This window comes from Thermobia domestica, chromosome 7, assembly GCF_964235325.1.
Source record: "Thermobia domestica chromosome 7, izTheDome1.hap1.1, whole genome shotgun sequence".
NCBI lineage: Eukaryota > Metazoa > Arthropoda > Insecta > Zygentoma > Lepismatidae > Thermobia > Thermobia domestica.
The window spans coordinates 257,805,810-257,823,888 of NC_137460.1; the positions used below are offsets into that span (position 1 = coordinate 257,805,810).

General features: G+C 35.7%; 1 protein-coding gene across 1 annotated transcript; it reads left to right on the plus strand.

The window, feature by feature from the left end:
* Positions 1-10,146: 10,146 nt before the first annotated feature.
* LOC145689050 (uncharacterized) lies at positions 10,147-17,365 on the plus strand. Its single transcript, XM_081763181.1, has 3 exons — positions 10,147-10,361; positions 12,479-12,719; positions 15,407-17,365. Exons 1-3 carry the CDS (start codon positions 10,170-10,172, stop codon positions 16,651-16,653), a joined length of 1,680 nt encoding a protein of 559 aa, XP_081619307.1. The 5' UTR covers positions 10,147-10,169; the 3' UTR covers positions 16,654-17,365.
* Positions 17,366-18,079: the final 714 nt, after the last annotated feature.

Genomic DNA, 18,079 nt, shown 5'->3' on the forward strand with positions numbered 1-18,079 from the left:
TTATTATTATTATTATTATTATTATTATTATTATTATTATTATTATTATTATTATTAAATCATTAAGGAAAGAAGTAATAATAAGGGTTGCTTGCAGGAGTCGAGTTCAATTTCCGGTGGCAGGTACTGTGGTTTGTAGATCTACGTCCCATGTAGCCTAGTAGCGTAGGGGTTGAAATAAAGTTGAACTCTAAGTAATAAAAATATATAAACAAAAATATTGGTAAGTGGAAGAGTACCGGTATTACCTGCGTCTAACAAAAGATATAAATTGAGAAATTAATTACAAAGTTTATGTTGACTTTGGAGCTGCAACACCTCAAAAAGATGTATGGAAATAATATGAATACGCATATATAGTCCTAATGACAGGATTCCTTTCATGCAAAATCCTTTTCTAAGGCAAAGGTTGTAAAAGTTTTATTTTGGGGAAATAATTATTCGTAAACATGTCTTTCAACGTACAAAAAATTGGCAAAATCTGAGACCATGAATTTTAAAAATGCTTTTACTTTCCTTGATTTGAGATAGAAATGCCCTCATATAAGTCCTCCATATCACGCGACTGTTTGAACGGAATGCAATTTTCAGAGTTGTTTTTAATTAAATGACAGTAAGTCATTAACTAATTGGTCTAAAGAGCTGAAGACATTGAGTTAAAGGAGGAGAGTAGGATAAAGACTTATTTAGATGCTATCAGAAGTTTAAAGATACTGCAGCTCTTAACCTTACGACGAAATGACTAATAAAGTGAGGTAGATTCTCAAGCAATAAAGTTTATGAGAAGTCAAACAGCCAAACAGTAATGTATAAGGAAAACTCTCCTTGACTATTTGCAAAAATTAAAACAATTTGTTTGCCATTTTCTACTTAAATTCCTTAATGTCCATTACATGCTAGTACAAGGTTTAGTGTTTCAACCACACAATGTTTTAACCATCTTCAATGATAATTCTTGCAAATACCATTCAATTCCAGTAAAGACAGGTTTTACTGTACTTTTATAACAGATTAATGATATTTATTACCAAACCTGAATAATCACATGTTTCATTCCAGTGTGACACTTCTTTATTAAGGTACCATATCTTGATTATTTCAAATATAAATTAACGTTGATTCCTCTTCCCATAGTGAAAAGTAATGCACTGGTTTTGAACACAGACTGTACAGCAAAGTTTGGTATTTTTTAAATTCTGCAAAATAACTTTTACGAGCTTGTTCGATTAAACATTGATAATGGCTCATAAAAAGAAAAGAACATGTAACATTTCGGTACTGTGATTCACATTCCTTTATACTCTAATAGATCTTGTATTTAACTTTCAGTGCAATGCTTTGACACAGAGACGCATAAAAGGAGAGAGGACATAATCGTGTTTGTTAAAAACATATTAAGAGCCTCATAATGCTGTCTGAATGAATGATAATGTTTTGTCTCTGATATGAGTCACACCGAGTTCGTGAGGGTCATTCCGGAACATGAGTCTTTCCGAGTCATATTAAGTCATTGTTTTGTCCAGTTCTCTGCATCTTGAGGGTTGCGGATCTGTCTGTTGTGGGTTTTCTTAGAATTTGATTTCAATTTGTAATTCGCTTCATTTCTAAGATACTAAGATAATTTTCTATACTCTTCCATTTTAAATGTGGATCTGGGTGCTCGAGTGGTTAAATAAGAATTTACAAACGTCACACAAAGACTGGAAGTTTTCCATTCTTTTCTGAAAATCAATTAATAGAGTTATACATGGTAGTTAGCATAATGAAACTCAACATACATGCTTCACAGTAGAATTCTACTAGAAGTTGAGATTTATTTTCCAATTTGGCTTTTATTTGTTGTGGACATACGTTGGTTATAGACTACTATTGCAGTTAAGTTTTTTCCGTTATAAGGAAGAAGAAATATTTTCAGCCATGTTTCCTGTTTATGGAACCAACTTATATGTGATATCACAGGATGTAATACGAAGGGAAATATACAGTTACGTAAACAGCTAATTATGGAATCCAAAAGGGAACTAAATAATTAAATGTGGTGCAGTTACAACAAAGCCACATCCGCCGAGAGAGAATATTCGAATTTCCAATGGAAATGATGCCAATATGTGTACGACTAGATTTTGACTTGTACCAGAATTCCCTAGTTTTCTTTTTTCTTTTCTTTCTTTCTCAGGAAACACCACTTTAGATGATTACACAAGATATACCAAAAGTCGGGACCCTGAGGTTAAAGCTCAAACGCCTTCGAGTTTATTAATTGAAGGCGATCATTTGTAGGCACAGGCTTCATAAGTGTATAAAGAGAGCCAGAGAATGACTCTGGGTTAGTGCGAGTCTCACTAAGGGTACTAAGTCCGCGTTCAAGCGACTCTGGCTCTAAATTAGCATGAGTTCCTTTGAGCTTATGAACCTGAGTTTCAACGAGTCCGAGTCTGAGCAAAGTTAAGCCTACTTGAGAATAGTGAACATGAGATCGAGCCACTGTGATTTTGAACTATCGTGAGCACCTTTGAGGTTAATGAGCCTGAGTTTGAGTGAGTCCGAGTCTCAGTTAAATTGAGCCGCTTTGAGAATAGTGAGCATGAGTTCAAGCTACTATGGGTCTGAATTAGCGTGAGTCCCTTTGAAGTTAATGAGCCTGAGTCTGAGTGAGTCTCAGTCTGATCTAAGTTGAGCCTCTTTGGAATAGTGACCATGAGTTCGTGTAAGTCTATTTGAGTTTAATAAGTCTGAGTCTGAGTGAGTTCGAGTCTCAGCTAAGTTGAGCTTCTTTGAGAAGAGTGAGCATGAGTTCGAGGGACTGCGAGTCTGAATTAACGTTAGTCCCTTTGAGGTTAATGAGCATGAGTCTGAGTGAGTCCGAATCTGAGCTAAGTTAAGCCTCTTTAAAAGTAGTGAGCATGAGTTCGAGCTATTGTGCGTCTGAATTAACTTAAATCCCTTTGAGGTTAATGTGCCTGAGTCTGAGTGGATCCGAGTCTCAGCTAAGTTGAGCCTCTTTGAGAATATTTAGCATGAATACAAGCGACTTCGAGTCTGAATTAGCGTGCGCCTATTTGAGGTTAATGAGCCTAAGTTTCAGAGAGTTCGAGTAAGAGGTAACTTGAGCTTCTTTAAGAATAGTGAGCCCGAATTCGAAGGACTGCAATTCTGAACTAACATGAGCCGTTTGAGGTTAATGAGCCTGAACCTGAGTGAGTCCACGTCCGAGCTAAGTTAAGCCTCTTTGAGAATAGTGAGCATGAGTTCAAGTGATTCCAAGTCTGAATTAACTTGAGCCCATTTAAGGTTAATGAGCCTGAGTTTGAGTGAGTTCAAGTCAGAGCTAACTTGAGCTTCTTTGAGAAAAGTGAGTCCGAGTTCGACCGATTGCGATTCTGAGCTAGCATGAGCCCTTTTGAGCTATTGAGTCTGAGTGAGTCCGAGTCTGAGCAAAGTTGAAACTCTTTGAGAATAGTGAGTATGAATTCGAGCAAGTGTGAGTATGAATGTGAGATAGTGTGATCCCTATTGAGGATAGTAATCGTAGGTTCGAGCGAGTCTGAATCTAAGGTAGCGTGAGCTCCTTTAAGAGTAGTAAGCATGGGCTTATTGAAGCCCGAGTGAGCCCTTTTTGGTACATGGCCACGTATTAAATTCAGTACACTTTGCAGCATTCATTTCTATATGCTTTTGTGATATCAAAGTTTCCTAGATGCGTTATCAGTAAATCCCTCAAAGAAAGCATTAAGATTGAAAGAACCCCACCGTTGATAAAAGACAGCGAAACAGAGGGTTTTCTATGGTGTTGCAGACACATTATGACTCAACAAACAAAGCCGACTCTTTCTTCATTTCAAACCATCTCGTTCCCAACCTTACATATTAGAATAATTCAAGTCGGACCCATAATATTGTAATGTCAGGTCTCCGTCCGTCCGTTACTCCACACAATCATTCTTAAACGGGAGCATATTTTGAAATTATTTTTGCTCAGTGGATAGGTAGAGTGACTGTTTTGGTTGACTTAATTAATGGTGTCACTGTGTTAATATCTTAACGGGTAACGAAGAATTTTCTCTATTTACGAGTCACAATATAACTCTTGAACGGAAGCAAATTTTTTAACACTTTTATTTGCAAAAGGGTTCATTAATGGAGACAATCCGTTAATTCATTAACGAGTAACGACGACGTAAATTTATCCATTAGTCCACAATAACTCTTTGGTTTCGGTTTAATTTTCTTTTCAGTTTAGTATCCTTTTAAGCAGCGAAGCTATAAAAGATGTGGATCTACAGCTTAGCGTTGAAATCCAAAAACCACATAAGTTTTAGCAGGGAATCAAACCCTGGTCTCACATGCTAAAGGCACGTACGTTAGCCGCTTATACACGAGAAGACTCATAGGGTAACTCTTGTATGGAAGCTTTTTTTAATTCACTTCTTTTCTTTTCTTTTCCAATAGATAGCTCGAGTGATTATTACATCCTAGTTTAGGTAATGGTTACTTCAACGGGTGCTATCCATATCCCATTTGCCGCTATTGAAACAAAAATCGTACAAGTTATACATCTCGCCGTTAGATGGCAGCAGCGGTTGACATCTATGGGACTAAATTGAAACCTGAACTGCGTGATCTTTCTTATTGTTTACTAGAATTTATTCATCCTATTCTCTCTCTCTTCTGGTTCTGGTCGTAAGGTCCGACCCCGTCGTACATCAAAGTAGCAAGTGACTTATTGACAAAAAACTGTTTCTTCGAAATGATGAAAGAAAAATATTACGTTTCTTTCTTTTTTATAGTGGTAGAATGCACACTCTACAAACGTTTTTAGAAAAGAAGATATTTTTATTGATTTCACACAAATATTTATAGTATATTACCAAACAAATATCTGAAGAGCACACTGAGAAAAAAAATGTAGGTGGCGTACTTAAAAAGATAGGTTACATGTGTAATTCCTGTAGTTTTTGGATTTAACATACAGTAGATGTATAACTGAAAACGCATGTTTTATAATACTTTCTCTATAAGTGTTCCATCTATACGTACTTTCCGTATGAAACAATGTAGGCAGTCAGGATCTCACATACAAATGGACGTATATAACATATAGCTGACGAAGGTAACATAAGTATATGCATGCGATATACGGAAAACTGTTAGATGTCAGACATCCTGCAACGGCACGATGTAACATCTAAGGTCAGTGCCTATGTAGCATACGGATAACGTATGCTCCGTACTGATTTCTATAGTAAGCAAGAGGATAATATATATTTATACAATATACCACTGTCCGGAGAACGGATTTTTCTCTGTGTATACCATAAAAATATATACTTACAAGGCTTAACTTTCCTTATCTGTATTACCAGAGCCGTTGCTATAGAGAGGGAGGCCAGCGGTGCCATCGCCCCGAAAAAGTATTGGCACCATATTAAATCAATATTCTTGTCGATTTGGAAATAGTTTGGTAAAAAAAAAAAAAAAAAAAAAAAAAAAAAAAAAAAAACATTGCTGGCTCAAGTTTTTAGGTTTAATTATTACATGAAAGAGTTATTATATATGATTTATTAATAACAATACGATATACAAGATACCAAGTAATGACTTATGGTGTACGCAGGAGCAATTTCAAAATCACAAATTGTAAAACTCTGAAATACGTGTTCGGCGTTTTGATGCTGACGAATTTAGGCTAGTTAATTTTGCTTTTCTACCCAATCGGATTAATCACGACGGTAAATAAACTTATGAAAATGAGAGGAATGACGAGATACTCGCAAGCTGCTGCATACTCGAAAGTATTAAAAGTGAAGGTAAACAAGGGAAATAGTAACAGTTTCGAAGTTAAAGCAGTTGTGGAATTGGGGCTTAAGGGGTCAGAACTTAACCCAACGAATTTCGTCTTCTTCAAAAACTTATCATTACCAGTTATTTTTATTTTATTCAATTGACATGAAATGCTTTCAATTTGAAGAAATTTATTGGGATCATTTCTTCATCAAGTACTTGTATTGCCAGGCTATTTTTTTTATGTAAACGTATCTACCTGTGTGACATTTATATCCATCTTCATACATACAAAACATATACACACATTATATACGTATTGTGTGCTTGTGTATTTTTAGTATGTTAATTAATAATAAGTATCCTTAAATTCAGAACTTTTATTAAAAATTAAGTAATTACTATAATTTCAAACATATGTACTAGCCGAACTATAATTTGGATTTTAAATGCAAACATTAAACATATTCTTCAACTCCATCAACCAATCTTGGGAAATTCACAACGAAGACTCATTCTGAATTTCTGTTACATTTCACAAAATATTTTTACCGTAAAAGAATCGAAATTAAAAAACTATTTGTGTCATATACCAAGTAAAATTACAAAGGTTTACAATTATCACTGGAAATCAATGTTGTCACCCAATTCGGACATTTTAAAAGGGTACTTTCTAATGTATTGAAATTTCATTTCTTACCGACAGTATGAAACGTAAATAGTTATGAGTTCCCATAATTGTTATCCAAGTGACTTTATATACTACCAAAAGTAATTTTGCCAGTTTAACAGAAAGTCCAAAGTAAGGATCTTGAAAACAGGTCTTATTTCCAAAAGAATACATAATGATTTTTTTTTTTTTTTTTTTTTTTTTTTTTGCTTTTCCAATGCTCTGTCTAAGCAGCTAGATAAAAACTCAGCGAGGCATACCAACAAGTAATAACAAAAAAAAAAAAAAAGTTGGGAAGATGATTGTAGGGGCGCCGAATTCTACTTCGCTCTGGGCGCCGGAATCTCTAACTGCGGCTTTGAGTATTACAGAGATATAAAGTTTACCTTCAGGCTTGCAGCCGGATGTGTCGTACTTGGAGCTACCATGCCCCATGCTTTAAACGTCGCCAAAACCTAGTGGCCCAGTTGCCAGTAAATCTCGATCCTCGATATAGCGATACGTCGAAGGATTGCCGCTAGTGTCTCATTGACGGCAGGGTTTCGTCGAGTCGAAACAAATATCTCGAGTCGGGGTCTTCAAGTTACCACCGCGTAGCAGCGAGGACTTCATTTTGGTCCGCATTCCATCGCGGAGAATCGCGAAGGGACCAATACGAACTATCGCCAGTCATGTGCATGCGATTATTATTATATATTATTTTTTAATGACGATTTGTGACTAAAGTGAGCTCCAGGGGTCAAGAATAATCTCTGTCTCTACACCATGAAATGAAAAATCTTGAGATGACTGCGATAATTGTACGAATTTAAACGCCAACTGTCGTCGATCATTAGAAAGTGAATATGGGAGATCTATGAAATAAAGTAGACACTCGTCATATTGTTATAAAATTACATGGCGAACGTATTTTATCTTATCCCAAACAGTTATCGTGGAATATACACGGTTAAAGGAACACTCAGATTCGCCAAATTAAAAAGACCTCAACAATTTATCCATTTACAAGCAACATTTCCGTTTTCACTCTGTGGTGAATTCGGAAGAACTAATCGTAAGATTGGTGGTTCGAGCCCCCTCTGCAGCATTTTTGGTACTTTTTTTTTTAAGTGTTTTATAGACTCAATTTAATGTAAACTAAACACACATATAGGCAATTTAACATATTTTGGATGATTAATTTTATAGTTCATTAGCGTTTTGTCGCTTCTCTGCTGCTGATGGTATAATTTTCGAAAGGGAAGAGGGGACACCGCGGATCGCCACTGCGGGGCCGCCAATGTTTGGCGTGATGTCGCTAATTGCCCACCGGTGGTCCACCGACGATTACGACATGGGGATGATTATAATTGCTAAAGTTGGGACATCTAAAAAGAAAAAGAAAAAGAAAGAATGAAAGAAAATATATCTTTCAGTTTTACGTCCCACAATTACGCCCTTTTGGCTAAGGGAGACGAATGATTAAGGCAAATGAAGGATGATGGAAGAATCAATGAAATGAAAATGTGGAAGAAAATGGGAGTACCCTGAGAAAATCTACAGACAAAATGTTGCCCACCAGACGCGGATCCAGGATATGATAAAGGGAGGGACTAAACCATAATTTGCCGCTTTATCCATGTAAAGTAGGATTGAAACTCATTTTATCCAGTGTATACCTGAGCGTCAAGAAGGGTTCTATAGTCCCTATAGCCCCCCCTTAGATCCGCGCCTGTTGCCCACCACAAACTTACTTGGCCGCGGATCAAACCAAGAACCTTACACACCAGAGGTAAGTCTCTATCACCGAGCCACCGTATCCCTCATATGTCAAATAAATGCTATTTTAAAAAAAAAAAGTCCTAAAACAAACTTTAAAACATATTAAAGTCACTACAACCAGGATAAAAGTGCAGGGATCCAGTAGGATCACCGTTCCCCAATTCCAGAAAATATCTATGGTGTTCCTCCATTTCCCCCCAAAATTATAATGAACAAAGATAGGCACGGGTGATGTCGTGACGTCATGCACCCCCTACCTTTTCAGATCCACTTTACCCTTGACCACAACTATACGTAAAATTGAACCGGGTGAATAAAACACATTTAGTGATTTTAGTGTTGTAACAAATATATATAATTTTTAAAAAATCGGGACAATGTTTTGTGTTTGGGAATTATCCTGATTGTCGAGAATTATTGCCTCTCTAGTTGTGGTTCTCTGCAAATAGAACATAGCCTATATGTCAATTTTCAAACTGTAATGTCTCAATGTTCTAAATTAATAACGTGGATTACAAATATTGATACTATTGTTTTGGAATTATGTTTTGTCTAATTTATTTATTTGTTTAAGTTCAATTTCCAAGTTAAGTTGTGTTTATTTCATGTTCTTATGTTCAGAAGTTGTTAACGAGCTTCATGGTCGGTATCGTCTTAAGAATTAAACTTTATTTAAAAGAAGAAGAAGAAACGCTATTCATTTAAATGATTTCTGTGCTTCGATAACGTCGAAATAAATGAGAAGTAAACGTAATGAAGGTAATCTTGAAGAATTCTCGGTTATTAGGTTTTATATCTGCGAAATAATAAAATAAAATCGTTTGCAAAGAAGAAGAAGAAGAAGCTTTAACAGGTAATATGATAACTTTTGTATAAAACAAGCTGTTGGTTTTATAAGACATTTATTGTATCACTTTTATACTTTCCCAATTACAGTTGAAATGACTATAACCTCAAGAAATTGGATGCTTATTAAAAGACTCTTACAGTACATACAGGATAACAACTTAAATCTATATATATAAAAAAGAGAGACATGAAGAATAACTTCTTACATAGATATATTTAGTTCACATCAAGTATTTCGAAAGTCTGGGAAATAACTATTGCCACTATAATTCAATTGTGACAGCATGAACATGGGAAGAGGAAAAAATTATATGAGCTTTTCAAGAAAGGAAAAAAGAAAACGTCCCAGTTTTTCCACTATCATTAAAGTGTTACGAATTGCCATTAATACAATTTATTTTGGACAATCATAGGAAACAGGCCATCTGAACCTAAGTTTGGGCCAATCTACACGGCATCTTATAGACGCCGAATGGAATGGAATGGAACAAGCTGTTTATTTTAAAGATAGAGAATAGAAGACCATTACTATGAGATAAGTAATCTTTGCTCGTGAAGCTAGTCTTTCCGAATATTCCTGTTCTATCTAATGATATCAAAGTAATGACAAAATTCAAGTAATTTTTATTTTTTGAGTTTTTATTGACTATCAATTTATGTTGAGATTTCATAAGCTATTACTAACATAAGAATTAGGTAATGGAGCCGTGTTATGTCTTATCTTTTTAGTAATCCCATACTTATATATCTTTTATCTGTCTGGTAAAATCCGAAGTAACTGGTATGAAGTTTATGTACAGCTATGCAGAAAAATAATTATCACGAGGTCGTTGTCTTCTAAACGGATAATGGAGATTTCCACTATTTTTTTTTTAATGCAATAAAAATAACTACTATAATCACTGACCACAAAAATAATTTTCTTTTTTACGACAGCTGCCCCTATCATGCTTAAAATTGGCTTTGATTGTCAAGTCTTCTAAGTTGCGCACAAAACAACCCGTCGCCATATTATTACGTCATTCCTCATACACTACATAACAAATGACAAACGAAATCCAAGTATTAGGTAACATATGATTGAAGGAGGTTCTTGTTGAATGTCATTATGTCGACAAAGAAACAAAATAAATGGTGTATAGTTCCCTTGTGCAAAAGTACGACGATTAAAAATCCTGATAAAGTATTCGTGACAGTGCCACAAGATAGGAAGAGGCGACAATTATGGATGAAAGCTGTGCGCCGTGAGAACTCTGTCAAAGAATCAACTGTCTGTTTTGTTTGTGAAGATCATTTCAATGTAAGTAATTTTTAAAAATCAAATATTTATTTTTGAATAGAAAATAGTAAAGCTCTAATCATAGCTAAAACGAAATATTTGCCTCATTTTTTAGCCTGTTAGGGAAGCACTAGGTTTAATGGTTTTATAACCGCTACATTTAAGTACAAGGATATAGATGCGTGTACCTATTCCTTACTTCAGAATGTAAGACATCAAATAATAACATGACCTCTGTTTACTTTTGTTTATAACTAAGTGCAATGTTTATTATCGCAGAGTACCTCGGGAATTTAATTACAAAAATAGTTGAAGGATTTAACAAATTTTCACTTATTACTTTATATTTAAGATATTCGTTAGTTGAAGGGAGAAGGGCGTAGGTGACTGTCCCGCCATACACATTTTCTTGACTTTGGGTTAGGTAAAGTTACGCCAATTTGCACCAAAAATGTTTTAAACTTCCTCATTCGAAGGCTATTACTATGTGATATCTTTTACTTGCACTTTTAAAAAAAATAGCGTTATTAGTCGCGCAGTAGTTTTATTTACCCTTGCCGCTTACGGTTATTAGTACGCTTACTTTCTTCTGTGTGTGTGTGTGACCCAGTCAGTGGAGTACGTCTGCCACACGGCACTGGGTACGCCGAGTGTGGGTTCGAATCTCGTTCAGACCGGACATCCTGATTGAAGTTTTCCTTTCTTCAAGCGAATGCCGGGATGGTACCTTTTCTAAAATGGCCAGGACCGCTTCCTTTCCAAATCCTAGCTTTATCTAAAGAGCCGATGTGGCCTCAAAGTTGGGGGTCCGGTCCCTTCCTTCTCTCCTTTCCGTTAACGGCATTTGTTCCCAAGTTGCCATCCCTGTCCCTTTGGGTTATGTTAGGTTATATAGTAGGTCAAGTTAAGTTAGGTTCCGGTGTTGCCATCCCGGTCAATTTAGGTCAGATTAGGTTAGGATAAGTTGGGTAGGGTGAAGTTAGATTATGATGACAATTATCCATTTCTTGCCGAGATGGCAACTTCCGAATTTAACCCCCAATTAAGAAATAATAAATTTCTTCTTTGTGGTTTTTACTACTGCAACTGCAACTTTCCAATACTTGACCCCTAGCTGCACATGCCTTTTCTCTGCGTAGTTTTAACCAAGAACTGGTATTTTTGTATATGGAAGGCTCGATACTGTTAAATTCGGAAAATGGTACACCCTTTTCATCATATAACGCGTGTGCACCGGCTATTGACAATTTAAGGAACTTACATTTGCTGCTAACCCTTGAAGATGTCTGGTCCAAAACTGATTTGTTGTTTAAAATTATGGGGAGCGTTCACTAATGATCCCTGTGCCTTATACTATTGCAAATGCAGCAAGAGTTTCATAGAAGGTAGATGGGAGTGCAACTACGTGAATGTGACAGAGAAGAGGAGGAGTGAGAGAGTATTTTCTTTCCCCTCAAATACTTTCACAAATTTGAATTTCCTTCTGTTTCCTTCGGAACTCTCGCAGTGTTTGCACACGTACACGGCAAAGGGAATCTATCCAACTATACACATCGTAGGTCTATTTATGCCAAAATGCGGGAGTAACAATCGCAATGTAATGAGGGATTTCCCCTATAACGCGTCGCAGTCAGGTATAATTCTGAGGTGTATGGAGTGGGCAGTAAATGGTTTTCTGTCATTTACACGAGGCAAATACTGGGATATTACCTCAACACATAGAACCAGACCACTTTGTAAACCTCTTATCAAGGCAGTGATATGTCCGAATCACCTGGTTTCTTACCTGTAACGAAGTACGAAACCTAATTGATTTGATTGATTGATTGATTGAGTTTAACGTCCCGTTCAGCAGCGAGGCTATATGAGACGTGGACCTACTGATTAACGTGGAATCCGAACCTCATGAGCTCCCGCCGGGAATCGAACCCGGGACTCCCACGCCAAAGGTGCGTACGCTAACCAAAAATTAAAAAAACGAAACCTAATTATAAGTGTCAAAACCGCTTATGAGTTTTAATAAAATAGGTTGTTTTGTGTGTTTGAAAATACTTTGAATTTAACAGTAGTTAGCTTGTTATCAACTATTCTGTACGAAGCCTATTCTGATTTCTATTTTTTTCTATCTTCGCGTATAGTTGGAGGAGGACATGGAGAACTACGTGCGATTCAGATTGATGCCGGGAAGTCGTATTATCCTGAAGAAATCGGTGGTTCCCCATATTTTTGATTGTCAACCTCGACATGAAACTTTCTCCATAAAGTCCAGAGCAGCTTATGAGAAGAGGCATAGGAAGCGACTAGTGCAAGAAGCTATGTCCAATGTCGGAGAAGAACTAGAGCAAGAAGCAACGCCCAGTGTTGGAGAAGAACTTGAAGGTAACGTCCACATTAACTTGCATGTTAAATATAACTATGTGTGTAACGAATGAATTTTTAACAAGCGTGGTATCAAACTTACTGTAAGAGCTCATTTGAAACGCACTACTGTCATGAATGCATCTGTTAGTTAGTCAAACATGGAATCTGGATAGGGAAGGAGAAATCATCGGCTTTTTTTTTTTTTTTTTTTTTTTTTAGAAAGGTACATATTTAAAAATATACATCTAGCTGAAAGGAACGTTCTCCTTTTATTTGATCTAGTGCGAATGCTTAAGGATGTTTTTCTTTATTAATATTTGTTGGTGATCTCGGTGCATATAGTTTATGCAAGGCTTTTCTCGTGTTTAAGAAAAATCTGTGGTCTATTTCTAATTTATTACATAATGCACGGCATGTTTGAACAATTATTGTGCTAGTAAATAACTTAATCACATGAAATTATTGTAGATTTTATAAATTGTCACTTTACAGTAAGCTCTCCAAGTGTATTTGTAAAAGACTGGCTTCACGCAAGCTATATATATATATCTGTTACTGTTTTTTCTCAACACTGCCTTTTGAGAATTTCATTTTAAGAAGAGACTCACAAACTTGAGAACTGAATTTAGAAATATAGAACTTTGCGAAATATCCAGCACATATGTTACGAAAGTGATGAATCATGCACTTTAACCAGTCTCCTTGGCTGCCATAACTTGTGTAAATCAATGTAATTTTGAAGAAAAAAATTCGAAATACTGTATAGTTTCTTGCTGAAGTTCTTTTTTTCTTTTTTAAAGCATTTTGATATCTTTAAAATGCGTAAAAAGTTATGAGGTTTTCCGTTAAACTAATTTCTTCAAAAACAGCAAGTGATCCCTTAAAAATGTCGCTAAAAAATTCTAAGAGCTTTTTTTTTTTTTTTTTTTTTTTTCAAACCTTCGTTTTGAAGTCTTTAATGTTCTTGGTTTATTAACTGGGAGAAATTTATTCAAATATTGAACTAATAAGTACCTGCAGTAGGTTGCGAGCGGAACTATTCTGAAGTTCCATGTCTTTTTTTTTTTTTTTTTGGTATAGCAATATAATATTATTAAACAATGTTATTTTCGCGCAAATATTACTAAATTACATATAATAATGCAATTAATTGAAATACTGACTAGGGTCCAGCTATTTCAAAAGTGAATCTTGGCAAAAAGTTCACACGGTTACAGAAAAACACTGCTTTATTTTTCTCGAAAGATTGAAATTTTGCTGATTATTAGCAGAAAATCTGAGAATTCCCAGATTTTTCAAGGATTTCCCGTTCACTCGTCACCCTGATCTTATAGTCATAATAACCAGGAGTCATGTCTGACAGAAAGCGAGCGAGTGACAAGTATGTTAAACTGGCTGCGTGCAACAGAACGACAAATCATTTTTATAATACGATTTTTGTGAACATTTTAAAACATGCCATTAAACCTTTGCTTATACAGTATGGCATTGGTTCTCTTCAGATAAAAAAAAAAAAAAAAAAAAAAAATGATACAGTTTATCGGATGCTTTATGTATGCGTTCTTCTACATGAAGAGGTTGATTCAAAATCAGCAAAATACTTTTCCACTAGCTGGATTTCGTTCATTTCTTGGACACTGATAAGAGCTTTATGCCAAATACTTTTCCCCAAAGTTCCTCATAAAAAATGTTTTGGCGGGGAGGTGCGGGGTCAAAATTCAAATTTTGCTTATAACCTATGAATACTAAAGATATCAACACGCAGTTTTCACTGTTTTGCTCCAAATTGAATTTCTTTCTAAACAATACTCGTTTTATACGCTTTTGACGTTTTATTTGGGAGAAAAATCGAAAAAATAAAAATATCACGAACTAACGTTTCTTCAAGTTATTATTTTAACAAAATCACGATATTTTATTCTCACGTAACTTCCGCATAAAATGAACCCTATGACCTTGCCGAATTTTTTTTTCCGGAGCTATACTATTACATTATTCGTAGAATCAATTACAAATAAAGCCCGTTAAATTCGTTTTTAATTGCAGTTTTTCTACATTTTTGTACGTTTAAGGAGGTGTTTCACCTCTTCCTCTGGTCCGATTTTGTTCCCCAACGAACTTGATCTATCATTTGAACCAATAAACAATCTGTGAAAGTTTCATTAGAATCGGTTCATGCGTTCGACTGTTATCGTGAGACAGACAGACAGACAACACAAATGGCAAATGTTTCGACTAGAAGACTTTCGCTCCGCTCGGTCAGTTTTTTGGGTAAAATAAAAAATTATACTTTTTGGCCATTTGAGAAAAGTGGAGCAATCATTAGTTAAAGATTGGATTTTTTAAAATATATTTCTCAGAAATAAAATGACAGAAGTGTATAAAATGGGTGTCTATTTGAAAAGATATTCAATTTCTTCTGGGAAAGTTTTTTTTTTTTTTTGTCTGTCTTTCTGTCTGTCTGTAACTGAAACTTGGGCATAAATTGTCTGGCGTAAAGCTATATCAACCTCCAAAAATGAAATCCAAATGTGTGGAAGGTGCCGATTTTATCCGAGAAATAGCAACATCTGTCTGTTGCTCGCTTGCTTTGTCTCTTACATGAACCTAATATATTTGGTGTTTATAAAGCATTCAACCTTTGAAAACTCATTTGCCTCACACAGTTCAGTGTTTAAAGAAGTATTTCTTTCTTCTATTTTCAGTGTCTCTGGCCGTAAATTGTGATGAAACTGGTAAGGAATTGCCTTCTAATAACCCTGAAGTCGAGCAACAACTTGGATGTTCCATTCGTGATGTTGGTGTGCAAGCCAAACCTCTACGACGAAGCAAAGCAACAATGTGTAATAGTAAAATGTTTGATTTTCTTGTAAACGCGGGTGTTTCAGCAAAACCAAACACGAGTTCAGTGTCATTGTCTCCAATTAAGATACCGGAAAAGAAACTTAAAGTAGAGGATGTCTTTTCTGAATGCGAAACAGAAGCTGAGGACGAAAATTCATGCTGGGGAAGTGAAAACACTAGTGCCAATGATAGTGACAGTAGCTTAGTTGGTAATTCTGACAGCACTTTCAAGATAAATAGTCGCTCAAGAACAAGGGTTCTTCTAAGAAGATCGCCTTTGAGATATTTAGGAATACCAAGCGATCATTTATACATTATTGATTTGTTAGCACAACAAATACAAATTAATAGCAAAACATTCACAGCAGAGGACGTGGTTTTACTTATCATTAAAAAAATACGTCTCAATGAGTCTTTTGCTATTCTTGCTGACGACTTTGGTGTGTCATCCTCTTACGCTAATAAAATATTTCTTACTCATATTCCTCATATTGCATATAACTTAAAACAGCTTGTCGTATGGCCACCAAAGGAAATGCTACACAGGCAACTTCCAGTTGCTTTCCAAGCACGATATACAAACGTGGAAAGTATTATAGATTGCTTTGAAATAGAAATTGAGAAACCAAGTAATCCTGTGCATCAAGCGCTAACTTGGTCAGAATACAAGAAGTGTAACACACTGAAATTTCTCATATCTGTAACACCTGATGGACTAATCAATTTTATTTCCCGCGGATATGGTGGCCGAGTAACAGACGCGGCACTATTGGAAGATTGCGGATACCTTGATAAAGTAACTGAGGGTATGGTTGTTATGGCTGATAGGGGGTTCAAAAGTATAGAGACGCTGCTACTGCAAAATAAATGTACGCTTGTACGACCTCCGAGCGTTGCAGAGAATGCACAGATGACAAAAATGGAATGCAAGGCAACTAAACAAATAGCAAGTTTACGAATCAACGTAGAAAGAATCATAAAGCGTTTGAGAGACTTTAAGACACTGGTTCCTCATGCTTGCTTGGAAATTAGGTCTTTAGGTAATATTGATTATTGTGTGTATATTGCTTGTGGATTATCTAATTTACAATTACCGTTGGTTTCCTAAACAGTATTGTGAATTAGCTGTTACCTTATGCTCGGCACAATGTAACATGGCCCGGTACTTTGTTGACACCTAGTATATATAAAGTAATTTTATCTTTAGTGAAAACTGTGGTAGCTAAAGAAACATAATTTGTGAATGAAATGGGTGCTTCATGTGTATGATTTTTTTTTTTAATTCTTAGGTTAAGGTAGTATTGTTAGGTTAGGATAGGTTAGTTAGGTTTAAGTATTGTGCAAATTTTCCATTGAGTGTTACCTGTGCTAGTTGTTTAATGAAGGTCCGAGCTTCAAGGGAGGTAGCTAAGAAAGCGTAAACCCTCTATGCCGGCCACAACTTCAGCACACAGAGGTTTGAACACCGAAAAGAAAAGAGAATCAAAATAGCTAACCACAGAGAATGTGTAGATTGGCCTAGTGTAGATTTAAATGTAATGTGTTGTTGATTTTCATTGTTTTGTGTCGTTATAATGTAAATGTCTACGAATATTGAGAATATTAATGAATATGCATTTTTTAAAAGAATGTTGTTGAAACTGAATGAAAAGTAAACAATATTTCGGCTCTGAAGATTTAGAAATCTTTAATGTTATTTTCTTTTGGTTGATTTCGATACAGATGGGTATATCCGCACAAGCAAATGTAAAGATTTTTTAAAATTCAGATTTTCCTGTCAACTCTATTTTCAATGAATGATGTCAAATAAAAAATGACTAGCCGTGAAGTAACATCTTTCTTTTCAAGTACAGAATATAGCATTTTAGTTTTAAGAAGTCAATTTGAGTACAGTTATGTTTTAATAGTGTATGAAGTATGGACAAGGTAAAGAACAGTACGTACACAATTCTTTTACTGGTGAAATGAAATAGCTGTGAATCGAAGAAAGAGATTTTTCCTTAGTGTGACCGGGGTTGGAAACAACCGAGTCTGCAGAATTTCATTACTTCTCTACCAGTTTGATCAAAATCTCAGTTTGGATTTTTTTTTTCCGTTGCGCTACAAAATTCTGTTTGGGATTCATATGAGATTTTCTTTTTATTTTGATAGGGCTTTTACAGACAAAATTAAGATCTCCACGGTGCTCATTGTCAGCTCCACTCGTAGGTCGATGTCCTGTGTCAGTAGTTTGTGGTTCGCAACCTATTTCACGGTGGGATGCGGATGATGAACTGCAGGCCTGTATACCGGACTGTGAGTTGAGATGGAAGAGGCTCTGCAATCTTCTCATTTGGGCAAATTTAAGTTCTATTTTCCGTAGATGATTGGCTTGGTAAATGTGTCAGTGACTGTTGATGGCAAGCCCACACGGACCCAGTAGGTTCGTTACCACCAGTCAGTGATACATTTGCATACCCTGTAGTCTTAAGGAAAGAGAACATCATTCAAACACAATCACAGATTATTATATTTATTTATTTTACATACTTTTT